Here is a 16,046-nt window from a genome sequence, read left to right as displayed (position 1 = left end):
GTTCCCATCATGTGTGCCGTCAAACGTGCTTGTTGACTAAACCTTTTAAACGTGGCAACAACGTATGCATGCCTAGGATAAAAAACATTAAGATATAGTCAGTCAGTCATTTTCCAACCTGCTATATCCTAACACAGGGTCACGGGGGTCTGCTGGAGCCAATCCCAGCCAGGACAGGGTGCAAGGCAGGAACCAATCCCAGGCAGGGCACACATACACCAGGGACCATTTAGGATCGCCCATGCACCTAACCTGCATGTCTTTGGACTGTAGGAGGAAACCCACGCAGACCCCGACGAGTCTCCTAACTGCGAGGCAGCAGCGCTACCCACTGTGCCACCGTGCCGCCCAACACCAAGATATATACCTTGTTTTTTTTTTTTCTTCTTGACCACTTGTCTATAGAATCATTTTAATATCTGCAATGTACTGTAAGTGCAAAAGACAACTTTCAGGTTCATTCTTTTTTCCTTCTGTGATTAACATTTCAGGTTGAACAAATGCAATACAAGGATGCCCGCATCAAGCTAATGAATGAAGTTTTAAATGGCATCAAGGTCTTAAAGCTGTATGCCTGGGAAAAGTCATTTAAAGATAAAATTCTGGAGATAAGACAGAATGAACTGAATGTGCTAAAAAAGGCTGCGTATCTTGGGGCACTCTCGACATTTGCATGGACCAGCGCTCCCTTTCTGGTACGTCCTAAATGAGTTTGTGTACTTTGTCATCTAAAAGAAAGAAAATACGTGAAAGCTCCTGCCGTGTAACGAGTCTCCTGCCAAACAGCTGTGGTGCTTCCTGTTTAAAGGACGATGGTGCTGTGTGTTTACTGCAAATAAAGCTTTATCATTACTGCTATCAGCCAATTTAAACAAGTCGAGAAATGGTTTACATGAAAGGTTTGCCATTTTAAAATGTTAGCTTGCATTGCTGGATGAACTGATGCTGTTATGTAGAAGATCCTTTATTAATCTCAGTAGGTCTTGTTTTTGATTTTTGTTAAGTTTTCTGAACTGTAGCTGTGATATCTTTCACTTGGACATTAGAGGTTGCACCGAGTAAGTAAAGCTGGGAAGAAAGATTGGTTTGTGCATTTACATTTAAGGCTGTAAAGCAAAAAAATGGGAATATTTCAAAGGGGGGGAATTCTTTTCTATACCCACTGCATAAAAATAATAGATTACGATTCTTGTTTCTTACTGTTAACAGGGGTGTCGAACTCCAGTCCTGGTAGGCTGCAGTGGCTGCAGGTTTTCATTCTAACCATCTTCTTAATTAGTGACGTGTTTTTGCTGCTAATTAACTTCTTTTGCCTTAGTTTTAATTAAAATGACTCAGGCCCCTTTAGTTGTCTCTTTTTTCCTTTATTAGCAGCCAAACAATAACAAGACACGAAACGAGCTGCCACATGACCAGCTAACCTGTGCCCATCACACAATATTTGGAAATAAAGAAGGGTGGAGGTCTCGGTAAGGCTGATCTCCGAGGTCACGAGGACAGAAAATCAACAGTTTTGGACATGTCTGACGCAGCAGAATGAGAGCAGCAACAAATAAAGAATCGGCTTCTCATTAAGAACCTGGTTGGAGTTTGAAGCCCCAATGTACCTGGTCATCTGTTGGCTACTTTCATGTCTCATTTCTGTTTGGCTATCACTTAATAATGAAAAGAATCAATTCAGAGGACTGAATCCTTAAAAACGGGGGGCTGTTCAGAAGTTAATTAGCAGTGAAACCTGGTCACTGATTAGGAAAAAGGGTTCAAATGAAAACCTGCAGCCACTGCGGCCCTCCAGGAATCTGTGGTTCAAAGGAATGCTTCACCTAAAAATATTTTTTATATGTTACTCACCCCATGTAATTTATAGTGATGGCTGACATGCAGAATGGAGAGAAAAAAGTTTTTTATATTCTAGAAGCCATTAGTAACCAATGCTGTACATCCATCCATTGTGAATTTCCCCTTGGGATTAATAAAGTATCTATCTATCTATCTATCTATCTATCTATCTATCTATCTATCTATCTATCTATCTATCTATCTATCTATCTATCTATCTATCTATCTATCTATCTATCTATCTATCTATCTATCTATCTATCTATCTATCTAATCCTGCCTACTATACCATATTCTATCTATCTATCTATCTATCTATAGACAATGTTAAAAAATCTCATGTTACTCGTGTCACGTAATCCACATGTCGGTTATCCAGTCGGATACACAAAATTTGTAATTCACACGTCTTTTTTTACTAAAATAATGCTAACAATATTTTAGCAACAGAGATTTTCTTTTTCTCCCCCCAAATGGACGTTTGTTTGTTGTGCAGCATTGCTCACTTGTGTTTTATATCATAAATATATCATAAATTTAAAAAGTGGCCACCACTATTAAGTACATGGGATAAGTAGCATTTAAAAAATAAATATCATTTTTAGGTGGAGTATTTCTTTAAGGATAAATTTTAAAATTGCAATAAAGCCAGGTTTTTTTTTTAAATATATTTAATTATAACCCATGTCTTACCCCCTTTTTTTGCTGGTGTCAACAATTATGAATGTGTAGCTATTTGTTGTGGACATTTTTTTGTCCTCATTCATTTCTAACGCACTTTCATTCATTACTCCTGGTTAATTGGGTTTCCCTTAACCTCCTTTATTTATAGTTCATTAGCAGCCCCAGGTTTCATAATTCTATTGCTTTTACTAATGCTGATTTTTTAAAGTAGTTATATAATTGGACACCTTATAATAATCATTCTTTGGCCCATGAGACACAGTAAATGTTGTCTTCCTAAATTAGTGGCTATTTTGTTCTGCTGCAGCTTCTGTCCTGTGTAATCTGCTTTTATTGCATTAAATTTAGCATTCTACTCATTGTTTTTGATACGTCTTCTTTATAACACCAGATTGTTGTCTAACCTTGTAGTAATTGTTGTAATATAAGTGAATGGTAATGTGTAGGAGCATAAAGTGATGTCCAGCTGGAACAGAAGCAAGAAATAAATCTAGTCTACGCAGATTCCAGTGCTCAGTAAGTGTGGGGTACCTGGCTATGGCCACCTAGATATCCAGCCTCACAATAGACAGGATGTTCCAGGCTGATGTCAGAGGGATCTAACGAAGGACTGATGGTGGACCTTCACTTACTGAGGCTAGGATCTCTCGTCAGCTCCAAGGTGGGGGTCTAGATTGAAATGCCGTTAAGTTATCTGAAGAGCCAAGAGAGCTGATGCCTCACAGGTGGTGCGCTGGTGGTGCTGCTGCTTTGCAGTAAGGAGATTGTGGGTTTGCTTCCCAGGTCCTCCTCCCTGTGTGGAGAGTAGTGAGAAAAGTGCTATATAAATGTAAAGAATTATTATTATTATTATGCCAAATATTGTCACAGTTTTACCAAATAACATTATCCAAACTTCTATATTTGATTTTTTTTCCTTTTATTTGTTTTTAATTAACATTTTGTATCCCAATTTCTGCCATTCAAGTGAACAACAAGTAATACAGCAGGATCTAAGCAGAGGAAAAAAAAACCAAACACTTTATTGGATGAAAGTCACATTGCAAAAATGGCTAACCAGTTTGCCTGTTACTACCGTAATGCTGTGACTGATTAACACAAGGGCCAGATTGCCTTCATTTTATATTTCATTATATCTCTGAGCAAACAGTCTTGTAACTGCTTTCCTGCTTCCATATTCCCCTTTTATAGAGCTGCTACATATTTCTTTTATCTGATTCTCTCTTTATTTACGATATTATTGTTATAGCTCCAGTTTACCGAGCGGCTTATAAAATAAAACCGTCCTCACCCACCAAGTGCATTTTTGTGAGCTTACTTTACATTTGAGCTCCGTTCACTGGCAGCACACTCTTAATAAACCTGCTGCACGTCTCATGCCTCTCTTGCATCTAGCAGTTTTTATTCATTGATTCGTATTGGACATTTTCCTTTTATTTTAGGTTGCCTTAACAACATTTGCCGTTTATGTCACTGTGGATGAAGCAAATGTTCTTGATGCCCAGAAGGCCTTTGTCTCCCTGTCTTTGTTTAACATCCTGAGGTTCCCCTTGAATATGCTGCCACAGGTCATTAGCAGTATAGTCCAAGTAAGTCAAACTCCTTCTGTCATATGCTGTAGATTGTGGCACTTCACTTCCCTTACCTGTTCTGTGCCTCACCAGCGTGTTTGTCTTTGTTTGTTTCGTTTAAGACAAATTTAATGTATTTGCAAAGAAAGCCTTTTTAAAGTGTTTTCATTTATCCTGCATTTCATATTCATTTTTCACAAGAACGATAGAGAAAAGCGCAGGTATCAGCCATCAGCATACAGCTTGAGCCTCTCGACTTTAAACCATAAAGGTCTGGTTTGTTTCTCACCTCTGTCTGAATGAAATGACCCTGAAAAGTTTGATTAACCAGCCAGGGCTGCAACTGCAAAAATATCCTGTAAAGAGTTGTGATGTAATTTTGCACGAACACGTTGGCTTTAATAAAAAAATAAGGTCAAAAGCTGCATTGGGTCACTTCATTGTAAGTACAGTATGTAAAGATGACGTTTACTTCTTTTGACACATCAAATTATCAGAACCTCTGGCACCCCGCTGGACCACCGACAGACTTTGGCTGGACCCTCAATACCTCACACACACACACACACACACACACTGCTTCTTACCATGGCTGCAGTAGTGCTGTTTGGTCAAATTTATTCTTGCGTGTGACTCCTCACTGAAGACTTCTGTTATGCAGATTATGAAAATGAATGCTGCAACAGAAAATACGCAGATCTATTCAGGCCGACAGTAATAGGGAAAAAAATAACAAAATACTGAGACGCTTTTCCTTAGTCGTGTTGAATTCCAAGCTTGCTAATCAAACCACTATAAAGAACACCAATGTGATGATGGGCTGTTTGCTATTGTTTGCCTTTCTTTACTGATAAACAGCATACTCTACGAGTTATGATAAAGCTTCATTTACACGTGATTGCAGATAGTGGCAAACATTAACTGGAAAGTGAAAATGTTGTCCAGAACGGCTGTGTCTCAAGTTTTGTTCAATGTACATTGTGTGTTCATACTGCGTGTCTGTCACTATTGCTATGTGGCCATTTTTGATTTATTTTTATTCCACCCTGCCTGTTCTTGATTTACTTGGCACCTTTTTGACACTTCTTTTGAACTTTTCTGTTTTGAAATTTGATATTGCCGTGTAATGTTTTAGCCGCTCATCTTGTAGTAAAAGCACAAGTAAAATATTAATTTAGCAAATAGCTTCATAGAGGCAAAATAACTTTAATATGATGATTGTGCAGTCGCTATTGGATTGCTTTTTTAGCATCTTAACACAAATATAAAAAATGTGTACAGAGTACAATGAAATTCTTACTTGCCTGCCTGACATATGTGTGTTTACATTCACGCATACAACACATTGCTACTTTTTATTGCTGTAATAAGCAAAATTGTATAAGTTGATTGTAGATTTCAACAGATTTTAAACTGATTGCTTATGACAAACTTTAAGGAGGTTGCAATTTGTATTATAACTAGGGGGCTCCGCCGCCTTCTCGCTTCACTCGCCAACCCCTGGGTTTGGTTAACCAGATATACAATTTTAAAGAGATTGTTACATATGCATTATTTTCACTTTTACTTTAAAACTTCAGTTTAAACAATATTTGGAATGAACTTTTCTTCAAGATCGCATTGAACTTTGATTCCATGTTTGGATTTACATTGTGACAGCGTAACGTATAACTGCCCGTGAGTGAATATCGTTTCTTTCTCTCTAATAAATAAACTGAATTTTTCAAATGTTTGTCCCTGTGATTTGTTAATTGTCATAGCAAAAGCTATTCTCACGGGAAACTGTAAACGTTTTAATATGAATGGCATATCAAGATCTCCTTTGGTGTCTTAATGTTATTCACGGAAGATGTACTACATTACCTTTCTTGTCGCCTGTTAATTTTACATGTTAGAATTGTTCGATCAATTTTTAATGCAACTAATCTTGTTCCAATGCGTAATCCATCACTCAGACATAAATTACGCAGTAACATTACGATACATCCTTCTTTCAACAGTAATTTGGCTGGTGGAAAACCAGACGGTGTTAACACTTGTAGATATTCTATGGGATACAATTTAAAGAGATTGTTATTTTCATGGGAATTGTTACATATGCATTATTTTCACTTTTATTTTAAAATTTCAGGTAAAACAGTATTTGGAATGAACTTTTCTTGTAAGTTGATGTTTTCATCTTCCATACAATCATCACCAACTGTTTCAGCATAGTCTATTGATACGCATTTAATCAATTTGTCATGTAACCGATCGACAATTTTCACGTTAATTAATTGACTTCCACCGTTTCTCACTGCCATATTTAGATGAATGGGTGATTCTAAACTGGCTCTTAAGTGTGTGTGTGTGTGTGTGTTCATAAGTAAGCCCTTTAATGGATTGGTGTTTGTCCAGGTTAAGTGCCGGAATGCACCTGATGACTGTGGTCTTGTTTGAAAATAGTTGTAAGTATGGCGTGACTTGAAAGGAATCTCATGGTAGAAGTCTCCATCTCGCGGGACTTCCTTCCAAAAAATCTTTTCAAAAAGTCTTCGTCTCGTCCCAAGATTTTTTAGTATAATGGAAAGATTTATATTCAGCATGCAGTAAAGTGACCATGCAATATTTCATACTCCAAATTTAATTGCTGAAGAACAACACCACCACTAATTCTAAATCTGATGCAGGTACGTTTACATGGTACCACAAGGTTAAGTACTGCTACATTTTTTTTCTTAGTTTTGCCAAGCAGGTTTTGAGACTTTAGAAAGCTCAACAACTGCGGAGTTATGCGTGCTTTGTGCTGAGCCACTTATGATGAAACAAAGTTTTGATGGTGGTGGAATGAAGGGGTTAACTGTTCTTTCCTAATAATCTGATCACGATGACTGTGCAGTACAAACTGTGCCTCACTTCTCTCTGTTCTTGCCTGTAACCATTCATGTTGTTACGGCTATTGTTCTCAAATAGTTGATATACTGTATATACGGTACAAGTGCTAATTCAGTTCTTTAGAGTCTTTGTAGTGGTGCCCTCTGGAGGTGAAGTGAAGTTGGCCAGCCTACTATATCAGCCATCCGAATACAGCAAATCACTAAAGCATCTTATGTTTCGAAAGTGTTTTTATTTTTCAGGTTCTTAGACAGTATAGTAAATGTGCAAATTTTGATACGTCCCATTACTTCTTTACGATTTTAGGTAGAGGGGAAGTTAGTGTGTATAGTTTCAGTGCATGAGGGTGGAATCAGGCTATGTGGGTAGAGCTTGGTCCTTTTCAAACACATGCTGTGGCATTAGTCCTACACTGCAAGTCTGCTAGTTAGAGTAAATGTCACTGGTGCAGTAGCCTTGCTGAAGAACGAGACTGAAAACTACCAAATACGAACACCAGTGCTGCATGTCCTATACCTGGCCAATATACTAATTCCAGCATCCATATTTGGGAGTCCATTACAGTAACTTTGGATGACTTTCTCCTTAGGCGGCTGTGTCGTTAAAGCGTATCCAGCATTTCCTGAATCATGATGAACTTGACCCAGAGAGTGTAGACAGAAAAAATATATCACCAGGTATGACATGTTTGTTTTTTTTGCCTTTCTTTCAGTCTCTTTTTATTGTCCTGTCTTACTTCTGCTTTTGTGCCGTATTTTGTTTTGTCCGTGGGAAAAGTCAAACATATTAACAGAGTAGAATTCCAGCTTGAAAAAAAATGGCGCGTATTGTGTACACAGCAAGCACAACAAATTCATTTTTAATAACTTGAGTTATCATCCTCCAAAATTTGCTAAATCAGCCATTTCCCTGGAAGTTCTTGTGTGGCTACATAGTTGCATGTACTCGTGCGGATTCACTTTTGTATGGTAATGATTTTAAAAATGGAAGACCGGCACACACATGGTTTCATTGCATCCGACTTTGCCAGTAAATTCTTACAAAGTAGTCTGCAATTCATTCATTGTGCTGGAGTTGAATCTTCCATCCATCTGTTCTTTTCCCAAACTGCTTATCTAGTGCAGGGTCTTGAGGAGCTGCTGCTTACTTACCTTGGTGGTAGTTAGGACAAGGCAGGAGCCATCTGTGGACTGAGTGTCAGTCCGTCTCAGGACGTGCATACTTACTTACTGCATGTCTTTGAGATGTGGGAAGTTAACCAGGTTACCTGGAGGTAAACGCATGGAGACCCCGTACGTGGATGTGCAGGGACATTAAATAAAAACAGTCCCGCTCAGGCTGCTGGGTGCTGAGGGGTGATCAGTGGGGAAACATGCTGATCGCCTGTTAATGTGCAGGCACAATCGGCTTACAAGTTCCTCATTGACAATCCACGGGTTTTTAAGTAAAGCACCTGCACCTGCAGAGATTAAAGAAAGAAAAAAGAAGAAGAAAGGGAAAGATTGAGAAGGGATGAATAAAGAAAAAGCTGGAAGGAGAATTTGTAGATAACATAAAGTATCATCGGGAGTGTGAGCCAGTGCAGAGGGTGGGAGGCAAGGCGATCAGGAGGATGTCCCATAGGGAGCGTAGGCACTCTTGTTGAGAAGGAGCGACCAAGGGCTTTGCTGATAGTCCAACAGACGCCCAGGAATGGTGGCGAGATGATGGAGCCAGGCTTTGGGAATCCCAGCAGTGACTGGCTGAGGCGGCTCGGATGAAATCTAATTAGTGATTGGCCGCTCTTGCTGGTATCCCAGTCGTGTTGAGGAGAGAAAGACAGGAAAGAAAGTCACTGAGGCTCAGAGAGCAGAAAAGTAGCCTGATTGTATCTCTTTGGTTTTAGACTTGATTTTAAACCTTGTTGGATTTGTTTATTTATGAATTGATTTTTAAACTCTCACTGAAGAGTACTGATTATTATGGGATGTGTATCGATTATTTATTTTTTGAAGAACTGGCACCACAGTTTTATTTATTTGGACATTGCCTTTGCTTGAATTAAACTGCATAAAGCTCTGTTTGCACCATTTTGTTGTTGTGTGTCCTCATTGCACTAGTCCATCCCGGGCATGGCTATCAGTGACCCGGGTTCAAGAAGATGCCAAGGCTGCAGACAACCTGGGCATCACTCATGTACATCTGTTCCTACTTGCAGCAATGAAGATAAGGTAATAACACTATTCTCAGCTAATACGTGTCAAAATATCTGCAATTGGGAGAACTTTCATTACTTTGTAAATACTGTTACCTGAACATATGTGCAACAGGGTTTACTTATCCTCTGCTATAGCAGCCACCTATCATTTAGACCAGTAATCAGTCAAATATATACATTATATTTATTTTGATTTCTTTTCTTGTCTGCCTTCCAGGCTATGCAGTTAGTGTAATGAATGGGTCATTCAGCTGGGACCCGAATGGCTCTGTTACGCTGAACAAGTGAGTAACACAACCACATTACCTTAAATTAAACTCTGATTAATGTAATCTTCACTTTAGCTCTACGTGCTGTAGACCAGGGGTCCTCAATCACAGTCCTGGAGGGCCGCAGTGGCTGCAGGTTTTTGTTTCAACCCGGTTGCTTAATTACAAAGCAATTCTTGCCGATATTTTAATTTCACGGCTTGTTGGTGCTTTAACTCTGCTATGATCCTGTGTTCGGATTCAGCGGGTTGGAAAATGGATGGATGTCAGGTAATTCTCATATCCTTGATTTTCTTCCCTTTTCTAAGGATATCATCCAAATGATTTGAAGGCTAAAATGGAGGAGTCATTCTCAGTCCTTCACTTTTCTTCCAAGTATTTAATTAAACCCAATAGTGCCTGATAAACACACACAATGGTAACGAGCTAAATGGAGAAGTGCTGGTCTCTTTTGTCATTTGTATGTTATTGCTAATTAGGAGCCATTAAGAACCCAGAATACTTCTGTTTAAGACTAAAATAAGCAATAAGGGTTCAAAATCTTAATGAGCGAGACCACAAAAGTGAAGCAGAAGTGTTACTTGAGCAATAAGGGCTTCTTATTAAGCAACGGGGTTGGAGCAAAAACCTGCGGCCACTCCGGCCCTCCAAGCCTGTGACTAAGGACCCCTGCTGTAGACAGAGCAGTCTGAGAGGAAATCACTGATGAACGTCTCCTCTGCAATCCCTTCTTACCTTTTCTCTTTTAATATAGTTAATGTCTTCTGATACTAACATTTCTGCAGATCCTCCAAAACGTTACCACAGATAAGTTATGTATAGATCAGCAGTGGCTAACTTGGCTACTAAACTAATTTAAACAAGATAGTTAATGGTATCACCAGTTATCTGAGAAATGCCATTTGTGACGACTTTACAGGGTTTCACAGTCTCAACAGTTTAGATGCAGTGATATTTATTTTCAAGTAAAGACGTCATTCTTATCATTCTAGTTAAAATTCTAGTACTGCATACCACCTGCTGTTCAGAACAGGGTATCCGCCTGTAGTTAAGCATGTTTTTATCCCCAAGCCGTACTTGGATGGGAGATCATCTGGGAAAAGGTAAGGCTACTGCTGGAAGAAGTGTTGGTGAGACCAGCAGGGGGCGCTCACCCTGAGGCCTGTGTGTGGATCCCAATGTGCCGGTGCACTGATAGTAACACCGTGCTATAAATATGATGGCATCCTTCAGATGAGACCTAAAACCGAGGTCCTGATTCTCTGTGGTCATTAAAAATCCCTGGGTATCTTTTCGAAAAGAGAAGAGTTTATCCCGATGTTTTAGCTAAGTGGCCCATCACGGTTTCATGTATTCTGACCCCCCATCTCTAATTGGCCATCTCTGTCACCCCATCACTAACTAATAGCTATTGTGTGGTGACTGTACGTGTGCAATAATAATAATAATAATAATGGCTACCATCACATCATCCAGGTGGGTTCTGTGCATTGCTGCTGGTTGAAGTGGTGCCCCACTGTCGTCTTTTTCTTTCAGCTGCTCCTGTTAGGGGTTACCACAGCAGATCATCTTCCATATCTTTCTGTCCTCGTCATCTTGTTCTGTCACCCCCATCACCTGCATGTCCTCCCTCACCACATCCATAAACCTTCACTTAGGCCTTCCTCTTTTCCTCTTCCCTGGCAGCTCTATCCTCTATGTAATTAATTATTATTTTTTTATTATTACTTTTGCCATTCCTATAAACCCATTTTCATTGTTTGTGTGCCAGAGTGATGCCTGTTGTTTATTGAGAAATGCAATCTTCATTTTATTTTTGGCATAACACTTCGGTAAACTGTCCCTATTCTGTTCTCATGTTATTTTCAAGTAAAGGTGTCATTCTTAACATTCGGACTAAAATTCTAGTAGCGTATACCACCTGTGCTTGTAATGGGATTTTATTATTTACTCAAATTAGTGTGAATTTCCCCTTGGGATTAATAAAATCTATCTATCTATCTATCTATCTATCTATCTATCTATCTATCTATCTATCTATCTATCTATCTATCTATCTATCTATCTATAAATAAAATAACAATAATAAATGTTTCAGGAACAAAGGCAAGGAAGATGATTCAGCCAAACCCTATATTAACAAAGCACAAGTTAACTTTTTTTTGTTACAAAATGTACAATATAGAAAATAAAGATTTTAGAAACAAATTAAATTGTGCACAACTGGCATTTATTCCTCACTGCAAGATGTCTGGAAAGTGAGATGTGCGTCCATTCTCAGTGCACTTTCACCTTGTTTGTATGCATAGCATTAGCACTACTTCTGAATGTCCTTCTGGGAACCAAACTGCTAAAATATTTGACTAAATAAATGAATTGAACAAGAATTATGAGTCAGTTGCAGTAAGGAAAAATAAAATCCGTTTTTCTGCTAGACCCCTTACGCAAGTCTGATGCAGGGAGTCAGGAAAGGTCAGGCAGCGAGTTCAAGCTGAGAGGAGTCAATTCTGACGTATTTTGGAGAGTTAACCCTGCGATATTAAACAAGCCCCTCGTATCGGTGGAAACCAAGTGAGGGATGTTAGAAACATGGCCTACAGAGAAAGGTGCCCCTCGTAGCCCATAGCATGCCAGTACAGGACTATTTAATGATAGATACCCAAGTCCCTATAGCTAAATGCATGGTGTAAATGTTGTACTCTGTTCAGTTTTAGTTATATATATATATTTAATAATACTACCAACTTAGGGAGGTGTATCCCCTTTTGGATGTTGTCAGTCAAGCTCCAAAAATGAAAATTTGAGCAAAAACGTTATGGTTAGGAGTTGTGGATAGTGGTTGGAAGAGTAAGATGGGGGAATACAAGTGGCTGAAATGAGGCTCCTGTGCGAGGAACTCAAAGCACAAGGCAGTATTTACCTTTCCTTATTTGGCTGATGATGCCCTTGAGATGCAGTTGGTTCCATTTCTTTTGTTTTTCCAATTGGAGCACAAACTGGCAAAGTGAGTTGTTTATGGCCAGTCTGTGCCAATAGTGGGCTTTGAACCCCCCCAACCTCAGGGTCTGAAGTCCAAAGTCTTAATCACTACGCGTGACAAAAACTTCAGGCTGACCTTCAATAGTGTTCCTTTTCTTTTTTTATTAATTTTTGCAGATGTGCGTGTGAATGTGTAATATGTTTTAATCGGAACATGTTCAGCTAAAAAAAACAACACATATTTACATGTACAATCAAAAAAAATTAAAGGTGTGCGGGTCACTCCTGAGTCTGAGGACCCTGAGGATAAAGGCTGTGCTTTTTGAAGTTGCTTTATTCTGGGCATTTTGAGAAGGCCTGATTCTTGTCAGTGCCGTGTGTGCTGTGGAGTATACTGGACATTTATTAGTGAACTCTATAAGGTCAGGAGGAGGACAGAGTTTGGGAGCCCCTCGCTGCACCCACCACACGACAAACCACCTGGACTGGGACCCGAGTGCAGCAGGTGACTCCTCAGCACCCCACTGGAACAATGGGAGGTTTTCTTTTTTTTTTTTTTTTTTTTAAACAGTGGCTGGAGTGCCAATCCTGCCATCAGGCCCCCTGACGTTTCCCTCTAAGTTGGAGGACTTGCTTGAAGGGTTAGATGCAGATTAACGTCATACTAAGAACAATGCAATTGCATGTTAAGGGCCTCGCTCAAGGGCCCAACAAAGTAGAGTCACTTCTGGCGTTTATGGGATTTAGATAGATAGATAGATAGATAGAAATTGGTATAGTAGGCAGGATTAGATAGATAGATAGATAGATACTTTATTAATCCCAAGGGGACATTCCCATACTCCAGCAGCAGCATACTGATAAAAAACAATATTAAATTAAAGAGTAATAAAAATGCAGGTAAAAACACACAATAACTTTGTATAACGTTTACCCCCCCCCCCCCCCCGGGTGGATTTGAAGAGTTTCATAGTGTGATGGAGGAACGATCTCCCCAGTCTGTCAGTGGAGCAGGACGGTGACAGCAGTCTGTCGCTGAAGCTGCTCCTCTGTCTGGAGATGATCCTGATCAGTGGATGCAGTGGATTCTCCATGATTGACAGGAGTCTGCTCAGCGCCCTTTGCTCTGCCACAGATGTCAAACTGTCCAGCTCTGTGCCTACAATAGAGCCTGCCTTCCTCACCAGTTTGTCCAGGCGTGAGGCGTCCCTCTTCTTTATGCTGCCTCCCCAGCACACCACCGCATAGAAGAGGGCGCTCGCCACAACCGTCTGATAGAACATCTGCAGCATCTTATTGCAGATGTTGAAGGACGCCAGCCTTCTAAGGAAGTATAGTCGGCTCTGTCCTCTCTTACAGAGAGCATCAGTATTGGCAGTCCAGTCCAGTTTATCATCCAGCTGCACTCCCAGATATTTATAGGTCTGCACCCTCTGCACAGTCACCTCTGATGATCACGGGGTCCATGAGGGGTCTGGTCATCCTAAAATCCACCACCAGCTCCTTGGTTTTGCTGGTGTTCAGGTGTAGGTGGTTTGAGTCGCACCATTTAACAAAGTCCTTGATTAGGTCCCTATACTCCTCCTCCTGCCCACTCCTGATGCAGCCCACGATAGCAGTGTCGTCAGCGAACTTTTGCACGTGGCAGGACTCCGAGTTGTATTGGAAGTCCGATGGCTGAACAGGACCGGAGAAAGTCCAGTCCCCTGCGGCACTCCTGTGCTGCTGACCACAATGTCAGACCTGCAGTTCCCAAGACGCACATACTGAGGTCTGTCTGTAAGATAGTCCATGATCCATGCCACCAGGTATGAATCTACTCCCATCTCTGTCAACTTGTCCCTAAGGAGCAGAGGTTGGATGGTGTTGAAGGCGCTAGAGAAGTCCAGAAACATAATTCTTACTGCACCACTGCCTCTGTCCAAGTGAGAGAGGGATCAGTGTAGCATATAGATGATGGCATCCTCCGCTCCCACCTTCTCCTGATATGCAAACTGCAGAGGGTCGAGGGCGTGACGGACCTGTGGCATCAGGTGGTGAAGCAGCAGCCGCTCCATTTGAATTTTTGTATATAGATATGTAAATATGGAATATTTGAACCTGCAACCCTCCAATTGTCGGCACAGATCCCGAGCCTCAGAGTCCCCACTCTGCCTATAAGGTGAAGGAGGTGCCCAATCATTCACAGATATATACAACGTAAATAAGAATTTTAAAATTGCATCCAAAACCAACTGGAGTTCGGGTTAGGGAGAGAGTTTCACACCAGAGTTGTAAAGTTGCACTTCCTGATAAGGATTTCAGCTGCCTAACAGTAAAGCATAGCAGGTGATAATTCTGTGTTCATTTCACAAAACAATCTTTTCACTATCTATTTTTATAGAAGAGTTTTCATTGTTTTATTTATTTATTTATATATATATTAACAACTCACAAAACTGCTTTTTTATTTGGACAGCATCAACCTGTTGGTCCCTGGTGGCTCTCTAGTGGCTGTAGTTGGCCACGTCGGATGTGGCAAATCCTCGCTGATTTCTGCCCTCCTTGGTGAAATGGAGAAGCTTGAAGGGAAAGTAGCAATTAAGGTATACAACATCTGGTTTGTTCTTCTAACGTTCTTCTCGTTTGACTGTAATAATGTCAGGATGTCTGTTCTTGGATTTCCTGTAGTCCTAATTTTAAAATCTAGGCTGATGACCTGCCTCTGCTCAGTCTTCTAAGACTAAAATTGCTCAGTTGGCTTTTACTTTTCCTTCTCTCTATTATGCTGACACTTTTTAAGCGTCTTGTTCTTTTATTGTCAGTATGTTTTTTTTGTAGTATTTGTCGCTGTGGTGTAGTGAGCGGGTTGTCTACCTCACGATGCCTGGACTCTGGCCTGGGAAGCCATAGATTTTCCTTTTTTGTGAGGGTTTCCTGTTTCCTCAGATAGTCCAACGACACACACACGGCTCAGGCTGACGAGTTTACTTTCGTTGTGTGTGAATCGCCGTGTTATCGTGAGTCGGTTCATTTAATTCCACCCAGGATGCTGGTATTGGCTCAAGCTGACCGTGCTGGAATTTTCCACTTTTCTAAACTACATAAAATGTTTTTTGATAGCTAATTAAAATGTATAAAATAAAGATTAATTATATAAAGATGTTTGTTATAATACGTATGTGCGAACTGAGATTTTAAAAAAATATGGAGTCATATTTTTTTTTTTTTTTAAATTATTTGCCTGAAGAATATTTTTGTAATAATAGTAATGTGTATTTATTCATACAGCGTCTTTCCCACATGCTGTTGGTGGTAGTCAGGTGTATCAAACCGCACCAGGACCCCTTACTCTCACACACACACACACACCCTGTCCTGATGCACTTGTGAAAACGACTCAGTCAGGCCATCCATCGCAGTTTCCTTTTCTGCAATTTGGAAATTGAAGATGAAGCATTTGTGCTTGTATGACATGACACAACACCAGGCTGTCTGATCACATATTAAGAGTCCAGGTTGTGTGGTGTACCTGATTTGTTCAGCTTCATTTTAATTCTAATGGCATCTCTCAGTTAGACTTTGCCACATCAGTTACCAAGTGAGTCGTCACACACATTGAGCATATTTAGGATCTCTTAATCGGTGATGTTT

At 40.1% G+C, this 16,046-nt stretch overlaps 1 protein-coding gene across 6 annotated transcripts in view; it reads left to right on the top strand.

Annotated features, from left to right (window-relative positions):
• Positions 1–16,046, top strand: part of abcc3 (ATP-binding cassette, sub-family C (CFTR/MRP), member 3) — a 151,605-nt gene that overhangs the window by 91,415 nt on the left and 44,144 nt on the right. For all 6 annotated transcript variants that reach the window (XM_028819893.2, XM_051918782.1, XM_051918783.1 and 3 more), the window contains 5 exons: positions 492–695; positions 3,966–4,112; positions 7,558–7,645; positions 9,383–9,449; positions 14,872–14,998. In XM_028819893.2, the coding sequence (XP_028675726.1) occupies positions 492–695; positions 3,966–4,112; positions 7,558–7,645; positions 9,383–9,449; positions 14,872–14,998 (633 nt within the window). The remainder of the gene's footprint in view (positions 1–491; positions 696–3,965; positions 4,113–7,557; positions 7,646–9,382; positions 9,450–14,871; positions 14,999–16,046) is intronic.

The sequence above is a fragment of the Erpetoichthys calabaricus genome, chromosome 14, assembly GCF_900747795.2.
Source record: "Erpetoichthys calabaricus chromosome 14, fErpCal1.3, whole genome shotgun sequence".
Taxonomy (NCBI): Eukaryota; Metazoa; Chordata; class Cladistia; order Polypteriformes; family Polypteridae; genus Erpetoichthys; species Erpetoichthys calabaricus.
The sequence above is the reverse complement of the archived record's forward strand: the minus strand, read 5'-3'. Positions and strand labels throughout refer to the sequence as shown.